The sequence below is a fragment of the Chrysoperla carnea genome, chromosome 2, assembly GCF_905475395.1.
Source record: "Chrysoperla carnea chromosome 2, inChrCarn1.1, whole genome shotgun sequence".
NCBI classification, from domain to species: Eukaryota; Metazoa; Arthropoda; class Insecta; order Neuroptera; family Chrysopidae; genus Chrysoperla; species Chrysoperla carnea.
In genome coordinates this window covers 15,641,623-15,667,850 of record NC_058338.1, presented here as the reverse complement: position 1 = coordinate 15,667,850, position 26,228 = coordinate 15,641,623, and the positions used below count along the sequence as shown (strand labels likewise).

The window sequence follows — 26,228 nt, the reverse complement described above, 5'->3', positions numbered from 1 at the left end:
CAAGTGAAATTTTTGTCAAAATTTATTCCGATCATAAATCAAACCGGGCCCAACATATAGGTAGGTATGCACATCGGACTTTGACGGAAGAACAAAGAAACATCCAATACTATCTGCCAGTGTGATAATATTGTATTGCCAAGCGATTCATATATACTCTACGATTTTTAGCTTTCTACCTCATCGAATTTTCCAATTTAAAAGAAGCATCAAACTCGATCAGGGTGCACGACAAAAACAGAACAAACATCAATAATCATAGATATCTACAATTTTTTTATAACTCCAAGTATTCCAAATCGGAAAAGACGGTTAATACCTGGGAATATTAATTTTCCACTTTAGACCTCTTAGAGTGAGGATACCAACCTAAAATATTTCTATTAGCTTTTAGAAACCTAAAATATTTTTATTAGCTTTTTAAAAAGCGATTATTGGAAAAAATAATGGCTCTTGACCATATTTTTCTTAATCAATGGATTTGAACGAAACTTTATTAATTGAATTACTTTCGGACGCAACTCTATTATTTGTATTACTCATTACATTACTTTAATGAATAGGTACTTAATAATAGGAAGGGGAAAGTCGTGTACCATTGAACATTAAGCAAAAGATTTATTGTATTGTAATTATTTTTTTAAAGTACTTCTTTTTAATGAATCCTTCGATTGTTTTACACAGGTAAAATTAAGTATGTATCCAATAACCAGTTTTCGATTTTTTTTAATGAAAGAAGTATATGATAACCTTGGTTGAACAGATGTCCATTAATTGTATCTCCTTCACCCTGTTTTATGAAATGACAAAATAATAAGTATAATTTTTTTTCAATATATCTTTATGAATTATAGCTCATGTGTTATTCTAATGTATGAACTATATTATCGTCAAGTTTCATTCAAATCCCAAACTGTATACAGAATGTTCGATTTACATCTAGGCATATAAATATCACGAGTATGACAGAGTACACGCGTGAAGCAATGCATCTACGTAAGAGGAATTATAGGTGTTATATGAAATTGCAAAAGTGACTTGTATCGTGGCTGGGTGACTTGTATATGTTGTAGTTCATCTCTTCAACAAAGAAACTCCCACTCTCCAAGATCCTGACAACTATCTCAACGCATGTATTCTGTCATACTCGTGATATTTATATGCCTAAATGTTAATCGAACATTCTGTATATATAGTAGAGTAGCATTGACGAAACACGGAAAATAACATTAAAATAAATAATTTAAAAAATTTACTTTTGAAATCGATTTTTTCAAACGTGTTTATGTTAATATTGTTAAAATTTTGAAAATTACTACTGTTAGTGCTTTTAACTTATGGGAGAGAGTTATCGATTCCAACGTATATGCGTGTGGATATAATGTCCAATGGTACACAACTTAACCCTGTAATTGTAAATAAAATTGTAAATATTAACATTAACATTTTTACATTATTACAATATTAACAATTCATGATTCAATCAATGGACATCAATTTTGTTGTTCGTATTAAAACCATTAAAACTAAAGTGTATAGAGATGTTTTTGTTTAGATAATTAAATTAAAGTTAATTTAAAGACGTAATAAAAATTTAATTTTTATGTAATTTCATAAAAACTCAACAAGTGATTTACGTTATTTGTCTTGAATCATCTCAAATTTGAATGGTTTTTTCCCAGTGTGTGGTTAATCGTTAAAATAATAAAATTTTCACTGTATTTGACGGATCAAGGTGAGTGCTTGTATACATTGTTTACAACAAAAGCTGTTTTTCAGTATTTTTATTTTGTTTTGATATTCATTAAATTTGTATAATTTTTAAATATAAATTTAAATGAATCATTTGAAACTTTTAATTTGTTGCTTTGTATTTATTGGAATACAAATTAAGAATATTAGATTTTTAACACCAATAAAGTTTGTTGGAAAACGCTAAACAGGACGCTATCACGAGTTATGTTGAGATGATATTTTTTTGCCGCATTCTTCTCAAAAATAACACTATTGCATAGTCTCAAATATGAAGTTGTCTTCAATACACAAACAATACTAAAAAAGAAACCGAGTCTGTAATCTCTGTCTGTCGAATTTTGCTCTACCTCATCCAAATTTTATCCAATTTTTATAAACCAGGTATATAATTCTACTAAATTTAGGTCATACTTTTCAATTAAAATTAACCTAGCTCTAATAGATTTTAAGAATGTAGAGTCCTGGTAATGGACTGAAGCACATAAAATATAGCTAGCGAAAAACCGATATCACAGCTGAAAAGACTGACCCAAAATTAGTGGATTTCAAAAAAAATTCCAATAAGATCGGATCAAATTTGCCGGTGTTATCAAAAAAATTGAATTTTTGAACTTTATGACGTCATCAGAATCCAAAAAATTTAATTTTGCTCTATTACATCCAAATTTTATCCAATTTTGATAAACCAAGCATGTAATCCTACTAAATTTGGGTCATATTTTTCAAATTTGTGATCAAAATTAACCTAGCTCTAATAGGTTTCAAGAATGTGGAGTCCCGGTCCCGGAATTAAGAACATAAGTGATAGCTAGCCAAAAACTGACATTACAGCTGAAAAGAATGACCCAAAATTAGTGGGTTTCAAAAAAAATTCCAATAAGATCGGATCAAATTTGCCTGTGTTATCAAAAAAATCGAATTTTTGAACTTTATGACGTCATCAGAATCCAAAAAATTTAATTTTGCTCTATCACATTCAAATTTTATCCAATTTTGATAAACCAAGCATGTAATCCTACTAAATTTGGGTCATATTTTTCAAATTTGTGATCAAAATTAACCTAGCTCTAATAGGTTTCAAGAATGTGGAGTCCCGGTCCCAGAATCAAGCACATAAATGATAGCTAGGGAAAAACTGACATTACAGCTGAAAAGAATGACCCAAAATTAGTGGGTTTCAAAAAAAATTCCAATAAGATCGTATCAAATTTGCCTGTGTTATCAAAAAAATCGAATTTTTGAACTTTATGACGTCATCAGAATCCAAAAAATTTAATTTTGCTCTATCACATCCAAATTTTATCCAATTTTGATAAACCAAGTATTTAATCCTATTAAATTTGGGTTATATTTTTCAAATTTGTGATCAAAATGAACCTAGCTCTAATAGGTTTCAAGAATGTGGAGTCCTGGTCCCGGAATCAAGCACATAAATGATAGCTAGGGAAAAACTGACATTACAGCTGAAAAGAATGACCCAAAATTAGTGGGTTTCAAAAAAAATTCCAATAAGATCGGATCAAATTTGCCTGTGTTATCAAAAAAATCGAATTTTTTAACTTTATGACGTCATCAGAATCCAAAAAATATAATTTTATCAAATTTTATTCAATTTGATAAACCAAGTATGTAATCTTACTGAATTTCGGTCATACTTTTCGAATTTGTGATTAAAATTCACCTAGCTTTAATAGATTTCAAGAAAGTGGAGTACTGGTCCCGGAATTATAAGCACATAAGTGATAGCTAGCGAAAAATAGCTATCATAAAATTAAATTCCCGATATTAAAAATTCAGATTTTATTCTATTATACTTCTTATAGCTTTAGGCTTAAGGAGATAATATAACTTGAAGAAGGTAAAATAACTTGTTAATTTCGAATCAAATCTATCGGATTTACAATTTAACTTCAAGCGTTTTTCAACTTTTGAACATTTGTAGTAATATTTATATAATTCATGCGTAAAACCTTCATACATTTAAAAAAAAAATACAAAAAAAGGCAAACAACTAAAGTCTGTTGATCTTCGAGAATTGTGTTTAATATAAACGCGCGTTGGGTCATTACTGACTGATTAAATTGGCCAACTGGCGCCATATTTTACAAAAAATCACAGAAACTATGGAATGGGTACTCTTATAAAATGGTTTTAATGATATACTTTTTTTTTTTTGTTAATGCAATGGGTTAGTTTTATACAGGCGAATGTCAAAACATTTTTATAATCGAATTACATTCGTTACAAGTTTTTGCTTTAATTTTTATGACTTTTATGTTGTTAAGTTAAAAACATTGCTCATTAATTTTGGTTTACAATCGAATATAATTCGAATAGTCGTTATCAAAATCATAAACTTTCATTTTTATGATCTTTATTTTTGCAAAAAAGCATGTTAAATTTTTTGAACTACATTACAATATGAGTGCATACCGAAATAAAACCAGTGAAATATAGAAAAACCAACACTGAGTACATGATAAAATCGGACCAAAGCACTGCACTACCGCCAAGATAATTATTACTGCAAACTAGTAAATGAGAGAAACGAGATAATACTAGAATATATCTACAAGTAAGAAGTCGATTATAAGAACCCCGATTTTCGATAGATACTCAATAAACATATAACAAATATCCGACAGATATATATAATACCTCTCGCTTAGATGCATTACTAAACGGATGTATTCTGTCATACTACAGATATGTGTATGCCTAGATGATACAAACACACATGGTATATTTGGTTGTTGAAAACCCGTTGAGTCTTTTTTTTAGTTGGGTTTTTTATAGTTTTTACTTTGAAATGACCCAACAGGAAACATGTTGAAAAAGATGCTCCTATATGTAAAAGTAAGTTATTTCTGTATGGCATTTATGTAATTTTTTATAGATTTTATCATAATATCACATTTTCTGGCTAGAAATATTGAAATATGGGAACGATTTGGAAAGAAACTTTATTGATTTTTATTATAGCTCGTTTAGCAGACAGGAATGGAACTTAAAGTAACTGATAGTAAAATACAAACATTACAGAATAGGTGAAAAATACACGAATATAACAGTAAGATTTAGAAAAGTTTAGGTTTTTACTATCGAATTGATTCTTGAATTATCTTAATTTAAGCGTCATTATATCTCTGGATACTTCACTCATTTCGGTGGAGATCAGTCCAACCCTAGTGATGATGTCTTTTGAGAGAAAAGTTTTCGCATTCGCACAGCATAACTCAGCCATTACCAAGGTCAAACGTAAACCTTTTGCCAATGTTTTTGTTGCCTAAATTTCTGATTTAAGCTCCTTGTCCCTTGAAAACAAAAATTATATTATATGACAAAACTTAAAGCATCTTGAATTGTCATCATCTTACGGTCTATTAATATTTGAAAAATCAAGTCAATATAATTTTGAACCATCCTGTATTTAAATTAAAGTATGATTTAAAATGCATAAGTTGTTTATTGTTTGTTAATATGCTAGTCTGGATCAACCAAACTGCCTTTTGAAGTTACAAATTACAATTTTTGGTGTTGTTATTTTAAAAATCTTCTTCAAAATAAAACAAATATTTTATTTTGGAATTCCCTAAATGTCTCAAATTTAAAATAACAGATATGAATCGTGTATGCTACAAAATTGTTTTTTTCAAAACAAATAAAAGGCAAATTTTGACACTTGTTTTGAAATTTTGACGTCATTAAATGACGTTTTTTGTTTAATTTATGTACAAAGTCAACGACCCAGCTAGCTGTAACTACTTTTATATTACAATTTTTGATACCCAGTATACGTCATGATATCAATCGATACTATACAGAGGAATTACGACCACGATTAAATTGATTATCTATTGTATGAAAGTTTCGTAATCGTTGTTGAAAATTGAAAATATTCTACCCCTGCATCTTTCTACTTCTGACCTGGTTATTATGTGTTAATGCAGATTTTTTTCTGTTGCTAGATAGATTTTTTGTAAATCCCTTCGCTGGTAAGAACCCTTAAGAAACCCATAGATTTGAAAGCTTACTTGGTAAATATTGCCTTACTTGATTCCAAAAAAGGCCTTTTTTTATTAAATTATGAACTTTCAAATTATGAAAATTTTTTATGATCGCCTCAATATCTAATTTGATTGCCTCTACTTTGTCAACATAAACAAATTTTACTTTTTTATTATAAAAGATTTTCAACAATTGTTCGCATTGGTTCGGTTAGATTTAACCGATGGCATTATTTATGAGTTTTTTAGGGCCTTCGGTACCGAGGTTGTATAATTTTGTTTGATCATTTACTGAAGCAGTTCATTTAAAATTTCTTATCAAATGAAGGAGTGATGAAATAAGCAAATGAAAACCATGAGTTACACTCGTTGAAGGCGTATTGTTGCATGTTAATTGTCCCAACATTAATTATTTTCTGATACCATGTGACACACAAATTTACTCTTTCAAATAAAAATAAAAATTTTAATATCTAAATTTGTTTGATATAAGTTCAAACTTATATCATTTTAAATGAAAAGCCCTTGATTAAGATAAGCTCTAAACATTTTTGGATTCAAATCAATATAGCAGTTTGGGGCGCTAATAATATGGCAGTCATATCTGCATCTTCTCGGAAATTTTCGAAAAATTTTATACGCACACAGAAGACGAATTTACTAACACATTTATCAAAGTTGGTACTGTACTTTCAGAAATAATTCCCTCGCACAAATAAACAAATTACACTTTTTTATAATATTTGTACAAGTATAGCTCAGTCAAAATAGATTGGTCGACGAGAACTGGATCCGACCCTCAGACATTTGAATCTACCATAATTTTTTATTACACACGACAAGAACAAAAAATTTTAATTTTCTCGAAAATATGAAAAAAGTTGCAAACAAGAGTATAGTAATTTCAAGCGTATAGTTAATTAATGGGACAAGGTTTGACAGAAACTTGAATCTGATATTATTTATGCCCTATGTTCTCTCCTTATTTCGCAAGAACATGAAAAAACTCGTGCAATTTTCGTGAAAATAGTGATAAGTATTTTCTAAAAAATCGAAAATCATCAATACAAGTTGAAAAATAGGGTAAAATTAATGACAAAATCCAGTTTCTGCGGATCGAAATTTTAAAAGTATAGTGTAATTTTATTCTGTTTTTCGACGATTTTTTGTCAACGACATTTTGACTGGTCTATGAATGCCAACGGCACTTCGTGCTAACGTATGAATTAAATTGATGCATTTTATATGTAAATCAACCGTAAATATTTCCTGTTATGAGTTTAAAATATTTTAAAGTACAATACTTAGTTTAATGCAATTAAATCAGCTACAATACTCAAAACATTGCTAATAAATTTTAATTTTGTAAATTCATTAACAAAAAAAAGTGTTATTGTAGTTCAGTGAACTTCAATTAACTTTCTCAGGGGTTTATCTACCACCATATTACAAATTGAAATATATTATGCGCTTAGTGCAGAATGAAATTCGGGTGCATTTGATGACTGGTCGAATAGTTTTTGAAATACGGACTAAAATCGATCAAAATATTGCGATTTCTTAGAAACTCTGCATCCAATCATTAAATTAACCGGATTTTTTTACTTTTTGGATCAAATTAACCCCATCCACCGAGTTTCATCAAATTCCAAAACAAATATTTTTTTCCCGTTTTTCTCGATTTTTTCAAAGGGGTAAAAATTTTGCAAAAAATCGAAAATTTTTTTTTACCTCCAATTTCGATAAAACTCAGTATATAAGGTAATTTTGACCCAAAAAGTACAAAAATCGGGTGCATTTGATGAGTGGTCGAATAGTTTTTGAGATACGGACTAAAATCGATCCAAATATTGCCATATCTCAGAAACCTTGCATCCAATCATTAAATTAACCGGAATTTTATACTTTTTGGACCAAAATTACCACATCCACCGAGTTTCATCAAATTCCATAACAAATATTTTTTGCGTTTTTCTCGCTTTTTACAAAGGGGTACCCCTTAAAAAAATTGCAAAAAATCGAAAATTTTTTGTTACCTCCAATTTCGATAAATCTCAGTATATAAGGTAATTTTGACCCAAAAAGTACAAAAATCGGGTGCATTTGATGAGTGGTCGAATAGTTTTTGAGATACGGACTAAAATCGATCCAAATATTGCCATATCTCAGAAACCCTGCATCCAATCATTAAATTAACCGGAATTTTATACTTTTTGGACCAAAATTACCCCATCCACCGAGTTTCATCAAATTCCATAACAAATATTTTTTTACCTCCAATTTCGATAAAACTCAGTATATAAGATAATTTGGACCCAAAAAGTACAAAAATCGGGTGCATTTGATAAGTGGTCGAATAGTTTTTGAGATACGGACTAAAATCGATTCAAATATTGCCATTTCTCAGAAACCCGGCATCCAATCATTAAATTAACCGGATTTTTAACCAACATTCATATGATTTATGTTACATAAAAATTGAATCATTTAAATTAATCAATTAGCATTGTTAATAATTCATTTTTTTATAAATTAGTGACATCCTAAATATTATTTAAACTTTTATTTTTTATTTAATTATTTAATTTAATTTGAATATAATTTTTATTATTTATAAATATTATATTCGATATTCAAGGTTTTTTTTATTATAGTTTATAATAATATTATCGTAAAATTAACAAAAAAAAAAATGAATTTTTTTTATTTAAGTTTACAAATAAATAATTTCACTACCTACAAAAATCCGCAATGATTTGTGTTTTGGCACTGAAAATCAAGGATTAGTCATCGCAGTGAATGCAATCATAATTTTTAAAATATACAACAATCCAATCAAATGATTGGAATTTCCAAAACTTTATTTGACGAATATCAAAGATTATTTTGATAATGTTGCAATATGTAAGATAAAATAATATTAGAATGCAAGAAAAAGTCCAGTTTCGTTGAACAAATCCAACAAAAACTCCAAGAAAAAATATCCAAGACATCTTCTTGACTGATAAAGAGATTTTCAGCCTAGCATCGATCTTTGTAATGCTATTCGATTTTAACAATCCACTCCTACTTGTGCGAAATTATTCATCAAAATAGGTTCAGGCGTTTAACTTTAAAGGCCAGCAAGCATAGTTACTTATTGCAATTTTTACAAAAACTTGATGAACTTTTGTAAATTCCAAAATAATATAACCATCTTCGTTCAGCGTTAAAACATCGATTCGAATTGACCCGTAGATTTGATTCTTGCTTGAATATATACTTTTCATATCATTGATACAAAAATTGGTAAAATTATTCAGGCATACTACTTAATGTTCAAGTAAGCAAATACTAGTTCCACCAGTACGAAATATATAAGGTATTCTATACAATTGACTGCAGAACTCTTGGCTTCCTAAATAACTCTTTACCAAATTTCGATCTGAGGCCTACTTTCCGAGATAATTTAACCAGACCATTTCATAAATTTATCTAATGAAAGAACACTTAGAAATAGAAGGATGTCTTTATCGTAGCAACTTTATTGTAATGAAATAAGTTTGACTAAATCAGTTTACTTTGAGCTCAACTTTATGTTAGCTCAGTTTTGTAAAGCATTTAGAGTCACCTTATAGATCCCTGTATCTGCTTGCCTTGCATTAAAAGACAAATTGACTGAATCCAACTTTTTTGATAGAATTCTTTTGATAAAACAACAACGAAGCCAGACATTCAAGATTATAATCGGTAGGTATATATAGATAGGTGCCTATAAGAAAACGGCTATGGTTGAATGCCGGATGTTGTCCTAAATTAGTATTTCAGCACAAACAACCGATCATTATTAATATAATGATGTTGTTTCTGTTTGTTTGTTCTGTTTTAAAATAAGAAACAAAATTATATTCTCATTTTGTATCTCATCACCTTTATTTAGGATATTGTACCAGTATATTTTTCTAAATGTTTTTTTCGCTCAAATATTGTTTTTCATGTCTATCTAACAGAAAAATATGTGTTAATACAAAATTTGACATGGCAATTTTTTCAAAAAAATCCCAATAATGATATCTTATCAACCGAACCCGTTATTGACAGTGACGAATTAGCCCTGTAGCAAAAGTAACGAATGCTACAGGCCCTCAGAGTTACGGCACCAGATAGATTTACAAAGATTAAAAAAAAAGATACCAGTTGATAGAAATTACTACATGCCCCACACTGCCAAAATCCGACACAGTGCTCCAAATTTTTGATACAACAAGATCTCTAGAAGTAAAATATGTAAACAACTCGATCATAATGCCCGAAAGAAAAGTTTCGAGATTCCAACACTTCCTTTCTTTTGTACAAGAAAGTAAAAATTTATAAAATTCTTTAATTGATAAAATTAATAAATTAATTCCAAATTTAACAAGCTATATATAACATCATAACTAATCTACCTGTCAAATCAGATATTCTCTAGACGAAGTAATTTAATCCACCAATAAACTTTTAAATAAATATTAGTTGACTAGTTGATTAATTAATTTTAAAAAAAAAAAATAACATTACGACCCGCATATCCCAAATATTTGCATAACTTATATAAATTCGATCCATATATATAAGGTGATTCTTTCTTTCCCTCCCATTATATTTCGAAAACGGAATGGAAAATCATTTAGCACAAAACAGTCATCGGCTTTTTTTTATGGGAACAATTTAAGGGGAGTACATATTTTCTTTTTCTTTTTTACGGGTACGTTTTCTTGGTCAAACACATGTAAACATTTTTTTTTTAATTTTAAACTGTTTCTTTGTCCCAGATTCTTGTTTTTTTCCGCAAACAAACGACGATTACTTGAAAAATTTTGTCTAGACCTCAATTTTCGGTACCTGGTTTTACCGTTTTTATACCATGTATATATGAAATATACATAGTATATTAAGTTTAGTCCCAAGTTGGTACGCTTAAAAATAATGATGCTAGGAAAAAAATTTTGTCATAGGTGTTCATAAAATTACCTAATTAGTCCATTTCCGGTTGTCCGTCCGTCTGTGGACACGATAACTCAAAAACGAAGAAAGATATCAAGCTGAAATTTTTACAGCGTACTCAGGACGTAAAAAGTGAGGTCAGGTTCGTAAATGAGCATCATAGGTCAATTGGGTCTTGGGCCCGAAGGACCCATCTTGTAAACCGTTAGAGATAGAACAAAAGTTTAAATGTAAAAAATGTTCCTTATAAAAAATTAAAAAACTTTTGTTTGAAACATTTTTTTGTAAACATCACTGTTTACCCACGAGGGCGTTAATTAGGTGCAAATTTTATAGTATGTATTAATATAGGAATATCAGTTGTGTGTGTGTGTCTATTTAAAAGTGAATATCTTTTGTTATTTACGTGACGTCAAAAAAACAAACGATTGCGCATCAACACTGTCTATACATGGTATTTCAACAGTTAACTCAGTCAATTGTTTGTTTTCACTTGTTCAAGTCTAAAAACTGTTAGTTCAAATTTTTTTTGATAGAAACTTTTCATCCTGAAAAAAGATGAAAAAATTTCTTCGTAAAAAAAAACTAAATAGTAAATACTTTATTTTCATTTCCCTCGGCTCATTTCCCTAAAAATGAGCCGATACGTATTTTTTCGTTTTATTTATTATCTTCTTCGTTTTCAAAAGATAAGGGTGAACAAATTTTTTTAAATCATCCTGTTTAAATCGATTTTAGTGACTTTGGGATTTTCCCGCATTTAAATCAAGATTTAAACCACTTTTATAAATGAACAAGTCTATATATAAATCTAAAATTAGAATTTGACTACATATTTTAATACCGTTAATTTTATGTTGATTGTAAATCTAAATTTAGCTCTGCAGATCAATGCAGCTTTTTACAAAAGACAAGAAGGTTTTTTATAAGAAATATGTTGTTCATTATTTTACGTTCAATAATATTCCAAACAATAGTTGATTTGCTATGGAACTTGAATCAATTCTTATCTTTTCTGAAATACTCAATGAATTATGACTATTTTACACTTTAAAAAATTGAAAACCATGCATATATTTAAGCTGCAAAATAATCCCTTCGCGTGTTATGGAAGGAATATAAGTGAGATCAAGAGAGGTGGAGGCTATAAAAAGTGGCTTTTACCTACTTTTAAGCACAGTAAAGCGGGCGGGTATCAAGCTAGTATAGATATTTGTTTGCATTTATAATGAAGTTAATAAATTATATCCTATCCAAGATTAAATAACTTTGGAACCGATGAAATAATCATTTTGAACTTATTATCAAAATTTATAGAGCATAGAAAATAATGTTGTACCTACGTATAATTTAGTTCAAAAAAAATAATTGTATATAAAAAATACAGGATGCTATCAAAAATAATATATTGAATATGGAATATACAAGTAAAAATACATATAATTTTCGATGTGCCAGCCTGTAAAATAAATACAATTATATAATTAGTATCTGAATTTGTAATAAAACCAATTATTATCAACCATATTAAAAATAAATACTTTAAAATATATTTACTACGTGTTTTGAAAATAAACATGAAATAATGTTACACGTAAGTGTGTTTTCTGATAATAATACCTACAGTTGAACCTTAATTAGCGAAAATGTAAGTATCGAGCCTCTATTATGAAGAACTAGCCGTTATCAACCTGCTTCGTTGGGTAATTTTTGGGTACTTAAAAAATGACGGAATTTCATCCACTGTTTATTTTTACAGCTCTGTTACGCCAGCGACGCAAAGTACGGAAATCGCATTAAATAAATGCCAAAATTAGATACTTTTTAGGTGCTAATTATAGGTATCAAAGTCAGAAATTAGGTGTTCTGTAACTTACACCGCAACTCAATACTCAAAGTTGTGTTGCTAGCGTTATGTGATGTTAGCAAGGCAATGATAAAATGAATGTTAAGGAAACACAATTAGGTGCTTACCTTTAGGTGCTAAACGATCAAGACCGTGTAATGGCCTACTTAATAAACGAAATAAACGAAAGCCTCGAATTTCGAAAGTGCCTAAGTGTGTCCTTCGTGGACAGCCAATATAACCTAACCTAACCTAACCTAGGTGCTTGCATTATTCTCAGAATCCATCTTCTATAAGATCATAAAATCGTAAAAATTTCATAAGCTCTGAGTTCTTCGAGAAATATGGAATTATTAAGAGAAATCGAATTTCTGAATTGCATTCCTTGAAAACAATTCCGTGAAATAAAAATTCTTGTAAGATAAATTTAAAAACCTGTTATGTAGCAGCAATTTATACGGTTTTTTTGAAAGATGGCATCATATACAGAAATCAATAGAGAAAAGTGAATATATTAAATTTTAATCCATGGAAAGTGGAAAACAAAAGAAAATAATCGTAATCGAATGTCCCTAACGCTTTTACTAGTATACCTATATTACAGCTATTGTTGCTATTGTTATACCTTTACATGCCTGGGGCCATGTAAAAATTTAGGCCAAACCTTGACTAGGGAGAAAGAGCTTACCACTATAGACGCGAAAAAATTCCCATACTCGTTCCGCTTATCCACGGTCGACTTAAATAAATTCGATTGTCAAAAGTATTAATGATGTGCTACTAACAAGCAGAATCAAATATTATTTACCTATAAGTATTTCAACTTCATATAAGACTAATAAAATTCACCATATATTTTATGAATGGAAAAACCCAGAAGAATTCTTTTATTGTACTGTGTGTCACGGCCTCGGGGCCGACCGTATTATACAAACATTTCACTTTATTTAGGTGAATTTATTTTGCAAATCTTATTTTTGTTTTATTTTATTTGCTGTTTCCGCATTGAAGGGGTAATAAAAAAAAAGGGATCATAGGATTAAGAAAATTTTATTACCGATTATAACCGCATTCAAAAATAGATTCAAAAACATTCATGACATGTTTTCCATTAAATTATGCAAGAAAGGTCGCTTAAGTGGGACAGAAATTTTATAAATTTGTGTCATGTTATTATCACGAAAAAATATCTCGTTCAAAAGTTTCTTATTTTTTTTATTAAGAATAATTTTCAAATTTAAAACATTCCACAATCTCCTATCAGGTATGAACATTCATTCAACAACTTTTTTTTTCCATTTTGCTTAAAAACCTAATAATTCGACAGAAATTATATTGAAAAATATCTTTTCGTGTTTCTTTGAAAGCACTTTGAACACTAGTCTTTATAAAAAAAACACTCTGCTTTTACAACGCAAATTTCGAAGAGCTCTTCGAGAATCTGCGAAGAAATGCCATTAAAATCATTTTGGGGTAAAACCTCGCATTCAATTTTATCTTAACTGTGTGGTTAACAAAAAATGTTCTGTACCAAAAAATGGCTCTTTTTCTAAGAAACAGCTTTCTAATTTAAACTTTCCTTCCATATCTAACCAGTTTTAAAGCAGAGTGGTCTTAATACTTGAAAAACTGGATCAAATTTTAAGGATTTGTGAGATGTGCCCCTATGAAAGAAATATTATTTTTTTGCAGCAGCAGCAGTTAAAATAAATCACCTTGTTTATCTAGACTCTTAAACATATCTTCCTTCTAATAAAAACTGAATCATTCTGTAACTAAAACAAATTGATTGTATCAAATAATTCCAAGATGTAAATATGTTGTACATTTAACGTAAAATACATTCATTCTAATCAGCGATAAAAAATCTATTACTGATCAAATTAATAATATTTGTTTTGATTTAGATGAAATCTCTGAGAAAACTCATAAACATTGACATTGAAAAATAAATCATATTATAACAAAAATGATTCATTATATTATTTTATTTAATTAATTTGTTTTTTTTAACACTCGAGTGAAGGTGAAACTATTTTTTAAGTGTTAACGTCACATTTTTATTGTTTTGTTGTGTAGTATTATGTATCTATTCACACGTTAGCATGATATTTAGTTGAGAAACAACAATTGTTGTAAGTAATCAAGCCGAAAACTCACCCAAAATTTTGTTCATCAATTTCATTAGTTTTTGTCATCGTTTCTTACCGAAAGCCTGAACGAGCAACTTCACTGAGGACGTCAATCATTGAAACGGACAGAACGCTGGATTATGAACTGAAGAAAATAACAAAAAAACAACGTACACGATACTTATGATGGAAAATGGTGCATTTTGTTATAAAAACCAGTCATATACACAATGAAAATTTGTTTAAAGTCCCAGCGCTGGTCTATGCCTAGTAAAATATTCGCCTAAGAAGAAAAGTCACTGGATATTTTACTCATTTTTTAAGTACCTCGTCAACTGAAAGAGATCTCATACCAAAGGTGCGAAAAGGAGATTTTGGTTTGGTAACCTCAAAATTTCGATTTTTAAAAAAGTCCAAAAGGGACTTTACATTTTAGTGGTATTCTGATACCCAAAATAACACTTTTAAAATTGTCCACCTAAGAAATTTATTCCACTTCAACCCATCTGTACGTTTGGTGTATCTAGTATCAAATTTTCTCAAAAATGCCGCGATTAATTTTTCATTTTTCATCACGTCTTTCGCGTGGGTTAATTCAACAATAATCATGCCAGCTTGTAACTTAACACATTTTTTTTTGTATTCAGAACTATAGTATTTGGTAGTGGTCCGTTAATTTCAGTATTTATTTAAAAAAAACACAGGCAGTGTCGGGACTGTGGATTATGGGCAAGGGCAGAGTGCCTAGTTAAAGAAACATGATAAATATAACCTGTATTACTGAATTTTATTTTTATTGTAGCTTATTTGTCTTCAACCACGCTGTGGGATTTAAAGCTACAGACATTTTCAAAGCTGTGGCCTTTTGCTTTAACGAAATTCAATTCTCATAAAAACTCGAATCATTCAAATCCCATTTAATCTATCCATCGCAATCGCGTTGGCCAAATCAATGGCAGATATGAAGCTAAATTATTCTGACTATTGTTTATTCTTTTCTCAAGCTAGAATCTCCCCTTGTAAGGAAGTTTCAGTTACGTCCATGAATATAAGATGTCAAAATTCCAAGTGCACTTTGTAAAGAAATTTCTTTGAGTATTAGAATGATTATAGAAAGCGTCAATCATGGTAAAATAATTTAGTAAATAAAATTTCAAATTTAATATTTTTCGTTCAATGCGATTGTTATTGAACCAATTAATATTAACACTGATCACGCTTAAGACGATGGTGTTTTTAACATTTGGGGAAAAAATGGTGCCTTTTTATTTCGAACTACAAATACGCCTTTAATATTTTTAGGAATCAAACAAATCACCCCAATAAAAAAGTAATCTGTTCAAACAGATTTTGCATAAGGTAAATAAAAACCCAAATATTAATTAGGGGCGTTATATTTTGCAATTTTATAATTTTTCTATTACAATTTCTTTTGTATATCGCATTTTTTTTTTTTGGAAAAACCACATATGGTCAATAAAATTTTTATTATTATTGTTTACTTTTACTTTCATATGTTTTGAATATTTTCGGGAATTTTTGGATTATTACTTAAAGGATGTGGTTTTTTTTGTTTGCACATCTGTGCAGGGTAAAATTTTTATTTGTTTGATTTCTATCTCTTTCTATACGAAAGTCCCCGTATGTGTAAGCCATATTGACCATATTTATAACACCAAGAAAAACAAAACAAATTGATATGGACAACATATGATTTATTTCTGTACTTCACAAATAGCTAAAAATTAAAAACACTAGTGCAAATAGCTTTGGGTTAGAAAAGTCGTCATTTTTCTTGAGATAATGAGAGAGCATTTTCTATGTCGCTTCTTACAAGGAAATACAAAAGTGGAAGTACGCAAATAGCTTTCACAACAATCTTCATCCAAAATTTTAATATTATACGGCTATTAACTTAGAGTTACGCGATACATACGTGATAACGGAACCCCGGAACTAATTAAAATAAATTCAGGGATGTTATTTACCTAGTTTCCAACACATCTTGGGCAAAAAACAAGAAGCTCTGCATCGTGCTTATTAAACAAAATTTTTTGTAATTCATTAACGAAATGTCATAATTTTAAATTTGAACACTCAAGTTACATAATATTGTTCATTTTTTAACTAAAATGAGTGTCAAGGTTATGGCATTTCGAAACTGAATTACAAAAATGATATTTCCAATACACTTTCAAAACCGAATTTGTTCGTGATTGCAATATTTCCTTCAATTTATACAAAGAAGTAAAAAATCAAAACTCATCCAAATTTCAATACAACATCATTTGGCCAAGCCATTTTATTAATGAAAATTTTAAAGACTGCGTGTTTTAGGCCTCCCGAAAGATGTATAAGACTTGTCAGAACTCTTTATGAATACTTTTATCAAAATCATAAATATCAGAAAATTTAAATTATCTAATTATTTTACTCGCAATCTCGCAGATGTAATTTTGGTAAAGAAGTATTGTTAATCCGTTCCTTAATATCAATGCATTTCAAAAACTTTCTGCTACAAATTCGAATGTACCCAATAAAATTAGATTTTTGAAATCACATTACTTAATGTCACTTAATTGACTAACTACTATTAATTTTAAAAATAAATAATTTTGATCTATATCTAGATCATTTTTCAATATATGTAGATCATGTAGGTGTTAAATCAAAATTACTATAGTAGATGAAAAACAAGAACCATTAAAAATTGTTTATTCATTATATTAATTTTAAATATAATTCGAATACTTTGTGATCTAATCCAAAAGATTTTTTCATGTAAACAAACAACTCGCTTTTCGAGTATAAAAAAACTTGGTAAGTAGATGTCTGGAAATTGAATTTGATTCAACTGTAACATTGGTTATAATTAACCAAAAGATTGATAACATAATAGTTTTTATGTAAATTATTATGGAAAACAGTTCAAGGTTTGCTGGTTTTTTATGAATGTTTTTTTTTTCTTAAAAAACCAAGACATTTAAGTAATAAGTAATATTCATTGTAAGTTTGTTTTAAGTACTTTACATAAATTTACTTTGAAATAAGCACAAAATTATTTCATACGATTTAATTGTTTCATACTTATATTTAATAATTAGAACTAAGATTTTTATGTGAATAAAACCTCATTTAAAATGCAAATAACAATAGTCGTGTTTTTTTCATAAATTTTCATGATTCGAGGCATGGTAATGTATACTTGCGGACTTTAAAAATGCGACAGAGGTGTATATCAGATATATTTGGGAAAATACACATTAATTAATAGGTGTTTTAATGCCACCAAATAGGTGATAAAACTACGCGCTCCATTTTGGATTTGCGCTGAATTTGTAACGGCCACAGTAATCAATTTCCTATTAAATTATCCAAGTAATGAATAATATGTATGGCCTACCATTTTATGGCATGCCATATTAATGAAAGTTGCGTCTATAACGTTTAACATAGTAACATTTTATTTATAAAATAATCAATTCGATAAGAAAATTTATACCTTTAAGTTAATTTTATTATTTCGGGATCTTTAGGAAAGGGTATTTCCAGAATGAGATATCATCAGCCATCATATTTGGTTCCGATATCGGAAATTGAACCAGGCTTTCACACAGGAGGCTAGTTTTCATCAGCCATCATAAATTCATATGATTTTCGAGAAAATGTATCGACAAAGAATTTTGTTATTTTTTTTGAGAAAAAACTTTGTAAGTAAGAGTTTTTCCTTTGATAAAACTTTTCAGAGATAGAGCAAATTATTACTGGTACAATTTTCTGAAATCGAATAGATTAGGTAACATTTGATTGTGAAATTCTAATTTTACATGAATGTTTAAGTCTCCGATGGTATTTATAAAAAGCTAACAATGGTGACTTATAGATGATCTCGAAGAGGCCAAAATTTGAGGCCAAAATTTTTTTAACTTATGGATTAACAACGAATTTTTTTAACTTATGGATTAAAATGATGCATCTTGTAATCACAAGTATATCAGAAAATACGGTAGATAAATCCTGGATAAAAAATAATAGACAATCTTAAAAAAATTCAATATTTTTAAGATCTTTGCTATGGTAGAAAAAAACAAATGATAAAATTCTGAATTTTAAAAATGTTGAAAACACTCGGAAAACATGACAGGTAAACATATCATGTGAATTAAATCATGCAGAAAAATATATTTATATTTTTAATAACAGTAATTAAAATTCAAAAGACGATTAATAGATTACATAGTATAGAGTATAGACTTGAGTAATATTACTTAATATTTCAATTGTATTAGGTACTTATACGCATTATTAATTATAACGTTTACCAGAGTAACAATATCTAATTTTTATAAATTATGTTTATTGTCTGGAATACCAGCGTTGCTCGAGCTATACGTACAAGTTTGGGTAGTTATTTGTTAAAATAATTTTAGATTTAATTTTGAATTTCAAGCAATACGAAATTTTGTCACGAATTATCAATGTCCTACTTGGGATCAGAATTCCCTTTTTTAAGGTTTTTTGATCTCATATAACCTTATCTCTTTATAAAGACCAGGTGGCTGAAATTTCTTCGAAAACTCTTTAAATAATATTTAATCAATTGATTTTTCATTTTTTCAATCTTTATTCGCATACAAATTTCGGTTTTTTATTTCATACATCTAGCTTAGAAACTAATGAAAAAAATTCGAAAATTCATTAAATGGAAAATTGGTGATGGATCCAAGTCACTATAAAACGTACTGAGACACTGACATCTTATTTTATTGATAATTTTACTCATAAAATTATTTTGACTAAGGGGAGATCCCCTTAAGGGATGAATCCTGTATTCCGAAGGTAAATCTAAACTATATATAATCTAAATTTCAGTTGCAGCAAATACTTTTAGATATATAAAGCTATTAATTGATCTGGGAGTAAAAAATTTAAAATATATTAGTTATAAAATGTTTTCGAATCCCCAGTAAAAGATATCAATCTGGTATTTCCAGTCACGGATTATCTATTAACCAGATTTGGCAAAGGCTTAGGATTCCCGCATCTGCCACGGGCCCCGGAAAAGGCCCAAAGAGAAAAAAGCAAACTTGTACAAGAAAGGAACCACAAGTAGGTGCTTAGTTAATTGAAGACTTAAAAAAACATACAGCGCCGTCTAATTTTCACACTGCCTAGGGATCCTGGAGAATTGCATTGCCTAGATGCCCCAACATGGTTTAATTCGGGAGTAGGTATTTCGTAAGTTTTTATCATTTTGCCACACTTTGAGGCCGATGTAAAATCAAACGATTCAGAATCATTTCCTCTCGGTTCAGTTTGGCTAGGTCATATAATTGGGCGGACTTAATTTACCAAACAAATTAAAAACATACGTATAAATTTTTCGGCCAATAAATATAAATAAAATATTGGAATCTCCCAAACTACGTATACAATAGAATCTTTTTTTATACCATAATTATGTATTATTATCATAAATATTTCTTATTCATCAGCAAACCCAACATATGTGTAAGTAAATATTGTTGTCTCTGTTTAGCAACAGGTAAATCTTATACAAATTGATATAAGAAGGTCAATTCCTATGTACAATACAACACTTTCTCTTTGACTAGTGATGAGTTAGTTTAATAAGTAAAGGAGTAAAGTTAATAAATATATTCTTAAGTTAAATCAAATTTACTTAGTTCTTGTGTGTGATTTTTTGTAGTGTTTATATATAAACGATAATTAGTGTGTTTTGAGTTTTCTCTCTGGATTTTGGACCTTACAGTTTTGTGATTTTTTTTCCATTGTTAATTAGGTGAGCAAAAATCTTTTGAATAACAATTGAATTCAGTCTTGAGTTATTTTTATCTGTGATACAGGGGCTAATTAAATGTGAATTTGATTTTCGACCAAAGATTCTCGGGAATAAAACTATTAAATTTTAATGGCGAAAACTTGATTCCTCATTTCTAACCGAATTTTTAAAAAAAAGCATTAAATTTTAAAAACAATGCAATGAAAATTACGCTTGGGTAAAGTTCAGCCGTGGTAGAAGAGTTTATAATTATAAAGTTGAAAATTGTTGGTCGGAAGCATGTTATCACCTCTGAACAACAAACGATGCAGATATAATTATTCGGCAATACATAATTTCGCATATTTTGACCATTTTTAGACGAATCTAAAATGAAATCAGCTTATTGCATTTTGCTTAATCAAAGAGGCTTTATTTATTGTTAATTTGTAAAAAAAAATTTCAAATAATATTTCTCGCGGTTCAAATCTCGTGCGTGAACTAAGTTATTTCAAAAATTTTATAATAATGTGGGCGAATAAAAATTAATTTAGAAAGGAAATACTATTTAGATTTTGATAGTCAAATTTAAAAATGAAAGTACCTAATTATTCAATATAAAATAAGAGCTTTCTTTAATTATTTTTTAATTAAAAATACTTTTGATGTCCAGTATGTAAACATAATACTATTATGCAAAATATAAATTCATATCTACCGGGTGTTTATGTTAATTATCTCACCGGTGAGCAGCTGTAGAAAAAATAAACTAAAAGTTTTATAATAAACATTGTATAAATTTTGAAAAATTACCCTTAAGGATGTAAAGAAATCACAATTAAATGTTTTTAAAAGCTTGCCTGAAAGTTAGGCAAGTTTTTCAGAAAATAAGTAGTTTTTATGGGAATTAATGTGAGAGATAATTGGTTTGTTAACGTTTGTTTGATGAATCGAAATATATACCGAAAACGATATTGAAAAACGAAATTTTGAAATAATCTTGAGATATAATAATTCAACACATTTCAATGAAGGACACCCGATACAATTAACATAATTATGTAGACTATAAAGAATGTGTCATATACTTTTAGCGTTGTCTATAGTCACTGCGTGCGTATAGACAGTAGGCAGTAGACTATTTGTTAAAATTTATTCCCCTGCAATAATTACTTCATCAATGATCTAAATCCGGCTTTCTTTTTGGTAAAACCAACTTTCACATAATATTTAAATTATATTATTGTAAACAAATGACGTTATTCATGTTATAAGATACATGGGAGGTATCGAATTTATTTTAATTTAAACAGGCCCGGGCTATTAGGAAAAAAATTTTTTTATTATTTTTCTGGATTTCATTTGAGGCTATATTTGAGTCATTATATAAACTTCGACGCTGGAACAACTTTTACTTATTTTCTTAACTTATACCTTTTATTTTTTACAGACTAAAAATTGATCACGAAATGATTGGGAAGATTATTTTTGTATTAGCAGCGGCTTGTGTTGTTACAATTAAAACACAATGCCTAACAGAAAATGACAATGTTCCACAAAATACAGCCGGATCACGAAACGCTCAAGATGAACTATATACGGGGCAACAACAATTTTCATTGGATATGTTAAAGGAAGTGAATAATTTGGACCCACAATCCAGCATATTTTTCTCTCCATACAGTACATATCATACTTTACTCTTGTCGTATTTTATTGCGAAAAACGAAACGGAACAGGCAGTGAAATATGCATTACGATTACCAGAATCACAGGTAAATATTTCATTCAAATATAAACAGTTGTAAACTTAAATCAGAAAACCGTGCGTCTTCCAACTGGATGAATTCGTTACATGAGATACCTCCCCTTTTATTTTTGTAAAATGAAGGAGATCTTGTACGTTCAAATTAAGCTAATCTTCTTAATCCGACTCAAAGAATACCAAAATTGATTTGGACATAAAACATATTAAAAAAAACTTATATTAATTGTTAATTTAATTTTCTAGGATAAATTGTCAACATTCCGGGCATTCCGTTTTGAAAAATATTTACGTGCAATGTCAGCAGTGAACCAAACAAGTTATGAATTTGAATCAGCCAATCGAATTTTTGTATCAAATGATGCTGGTGTACGTGATTGTATGTTGGAAATGTTTGACGATGAAATTGAAAAATTAGACTTTCAACAAAATCCAGAACAAAGTCGCCAGTACATCAATAAATGGGTGGAATCAGTGACAAAATCACAAATTAAAGATTTATTAATCCCAGGCTCAATTGATGAAACCACAAATTTAGTATTGGCAAATGCTGCATACTTTAAAGGAATGTGGGAATCGAAATTTGATGCGGAATCAACCACAAAGTCAGTATTCTATATTTCTGGATCGGAGAAAACATTTGTGGATATGATGAATCAAGAAGGAACATTTAATCATGGTAATTATAAATTTTATTTTCCCATCTTTCGATGCAACGACATTTGCAAAACTTAATATAAACCTTTACGCATTTTTTTTACAGATGTTTCTGAAGAATTGGGTGCACATGTCTTAGAATTACCATACATTGGAAATGATGTGTCAATGTTCATCTTTTTACCTCCATTTGCAACTGAAAATGGTTTAGACAACGTGTTAGCAAAATTAAATGTTACAACATTCCAAGAATTAGTACGAGACGGAGGTCTTTATCCAAAGAAAGTATTTGTGTCATTACCAAAATTCTCCGTGGAACAAGCATTCGATTTAAAACCGGTAAGTTTCTTTTTAGATTATTTGCTTTCTAGTAAACGCTTGCAAATCAAATCCGTAGTTTCATTAATTGCTTAAAATTTATTGACTTTCTGTTAATGAATGTAAACGCTTGCAAAACAAATTCATAGATTCGTAAATTGGCTTAATCATGTTTTATTAACAATAGTTTTTACAAATTAAAGAGTTCACTAGTTTGTCCCCAAGTATTTCAAAAGTTCGATCAATTAATGACACAGACATTTTAAACTTTAGCCATCAAAATAATATAGCAAAATTAGAAATAGTTTAAGGTCAACCAAACCCCATCTGATAATACTTCAACTAACTTACTTTTAACTCAATTTAATTTGTAAAAACTGCTAAAAATAACGCGCTCATCATGCTTTCATAATCATTATTTGGTTTTGGTCATTTAATTAGGTACTGAGCGCAATGGGTGCAAACGCTATATTTAATCATAGCTTGGCTGACTTATCATTATTAACTGGCGAACGTAATATATGGTTCGATGAAGCTCAACATAAAGCGAAGATTATTGTTAAAGAACAAGGCACTGAAGCAGCAGCTTCAACAGTATTATTATCAACGCGCATGTCATTTGATGATGATGAATTTCCTACTGTATATTTCCGTTGTAATCATCCATTTTTGTATTTTATTTATAGTCGAAAGATTAAGCAAATATTGTTTAGTGGCATTTATAAACGACCTCTTATTTCTTAAGATTTTGTTCGAAATTAAAAATCGTACTTTTTCGTAGATCGAACATTTTTGTGCAAATATTAGAGTAAATTTATATTCCCATAAAATGATAATTTAATTATAAACTATCAAAATTATCAAAATTATATTTAGTAATTTTAATTACCCAAATTTACGATTAACGTTATATCCGAATTTTAGAATTTGGTCAAACGTTTTAGAATATGACTGAAAAGTCAATTGTTAAGTACAATTTTGTTCAATTTTATTGTTCACGAGCTTTAATTTAAATGTTGCAATCTAAATTGCATTTACAAATGTATTTGATCTCAAATTTGTTTTAAATTTAATATAAGCTTTTATTTATTGATTATTTATATAAATTTCGTTGTAAGACCAATACTGATCGGTTTAGAAATTGACCAGAAGCCAATATAACCAAAGTTTTTTCCCGATAATTTTTTGCAGTTTTTCTTCTATGATAAAATGTTCAAGGCCAAAGTTTCAGTTCTTTATCGTTTGAATAAAGAATAGCACCAACAGTGGCATATTTTTATAGCATCGATCGTTGAGAAATTCTGAACAACAAAAACTTACAAGCCATTTTACCTTAGAGAATCTATTAATGGCTGAATCTATTTGTCGAGGCCAATTCGGGTTAATACATCAAAATAAACCGAGAAATGCAATTATAAGCCCGAATTCAATCTCTGTTATAGATTTCTGTTCAATTTTTTACACCGATCAGCTAGTTAGAATTTAATTAAGTTTTCAGAATTATCTACTATTAATTGTTTTCATAAATACTGTTTTATTTTTAACTTTATTTATCTTAGAATAAAACACTTGTTAACCAAATTTTGTGTTCATTGCTTTTCAACATTTTATTTAAGATCCCTAGATAATTTATTGAATAAAGAAAGGGCTCTGGGTGGTCTCCAGTTTGCTCCAAGTAACTGTACACAAATTTAGCATTTCATTTGTAAAATAAATTGCTTTGTTTGATTCAAACAGAACAAAATCTATAAAGACCCTTCTATATTCAGTAAATCGACGGATATTAATTACTATATTATAGTGCGCATCATTCATAAATATTGCCTGTTTATTGCTGGTCGCATATTTCATAAACATTGCTTGGCTTTTTATTTCGTTATATAGCTTTTAGGAATGCTTTCTGGCAAGACAAGTTAATTATCAATATTTCTATAAATTTTACAGGTTTTAGAATCAATGGGCGTAGGTAATTTATTTTCATCTGGTGATTTATCAGCATTAACTGGACAAAATAATTTAAATTTATCTGATGCTGTACATAAAGCTAAAATTGAAGTTAATGAAGAAGGTACAGAATCAGCAGCTGCGACCGCATTCTTTTCATTCCGTTCAAGCCGTCCAGTTGAACCAGCAATGTTTGTTTGTAATCATCCATTTATTTATGTAATATTTGATCGATCAAGCCAAGCTGTGCTTTTTGCTGGAGTATTTAGAAAACCTTAAAAAGTTTTTGTGATCAAAATTGTTGTAGAGACTTAAAATTGTGGTTTTAATAACTTTGAATATTGTTCTTAAAAAACTTAGTGACTTTTGCTTTGTAAAAAATAAACTGAAAAGCATCCTTTCAATTAATTGAAAGCAAAATCTTAATTCTGGCCAGAAAGTCGCTACCAATCGCTAAAAGAATTTATAATTGGCTAGACATAAATGAAGCATATTTCTTTACTGTTACATAAATTGAAATTGTCACAAATTCACACATACATGGAGTCGGAGATTAATATCGGTTTTACACAATAGTTAAAGCCCGTATATGTCTAGCTAATTTTTTCGTAATCTGATGTACCTATTTTAATATTAATATGCAAATTAGCAGTTACATGCAATAAACATGAATCACTGACATGTAATTTAAACATACGTATCTTGTAGGTGTAAATATTACATGTTTAAGTGATTCATTTTTGTTGTATTTGAGCGTAAGTTAACATTTGAAAAAACTTTATAGAAAACGGTAACGAATTTTAGCCCAAGATAGATTTTCCACCCAATGGTAATTTGCAACGTTAAAAATTACTGAAGAAAAAGAAAGCCTTGCGTTTTTTTATAGTTTAGTCCATCGAACATGATTCAATTTATAAAATACAAATTTACTTTTATCGAAAGTAGAAAGACAATATAATTTTTTACAGTCGCGCTTACAGAAAAATCCTTTTGGCGTCACTAAAATAGGGACAAAATGCTGTCAGCAATTTTTTTAAACAAATTTTGATTTGGCAGC

The 26,228-nt window shown here is 29.0% G+C and overlaps 1 protein-coding gene across 2 annotated transcripts; it reads left to right on the top strand.

The window, feature by feature from the left end:
* Positions 1–1,626: 1,626 nt before the first annotated feature.
* On the top strand, positions 1,627–26,112 carry LOC123291820 (serine protease inhibitor 88Ea-like). 2 transcript variants are annotated; one of them, XM_044872244.1, is made up of 5 exons: positions 1,627–1,735; positions 21,938–22,262; positions 22,499–22,931; positions 23,016–23,248; positions 25,172–26,112. In XM_044872244.1, exons 2-5 carry the CDS (start codon positions 21,957–21,959, stop codon positions 25,448–25,450), a joined length of 1,251 nt encoding a protein of 416 aa, XP_044728179.1. In that variant the 5' UTR covers positions 1,627–1,735; positions 21,938–21,956; the 3' UTR covers positions 25,451–26,112. The 2 variants fall into 2 exon arrangements, with proteins under 2 accessions (XP_044728179.1, XP_044728178.1); XM_044872243.1 differs by lacking the exon at positions 1,627–1,735 and adding an exon at positions 20,319–20,508.
* Positions 26,113–26,228: the final 116 nt, after the last annotated feature.

Coding starts and splice junctions, on each gene's coding strand:
- LOC123291820 (XM_044872244.1), top strand. CDS start 21,957: ATGATTGGGAAGATTATTTTTGTATTAGCAGCGGCTTGTGTTGTTACA. Junction 22,932..23,015: donor AGAAGGAACATTTAATCATG/GTAATTATAAAT, acceptor TTTTTTTTACAG/ATGTTTCTGAAGAATTGGGT. Junction 23,249..25,171: donor AAGCATTCGATTTAAAACCG/GTAAGTTTCTTT, acceptor TAAATTTTACAG/GTTTTAGAATCAATGGGCGT.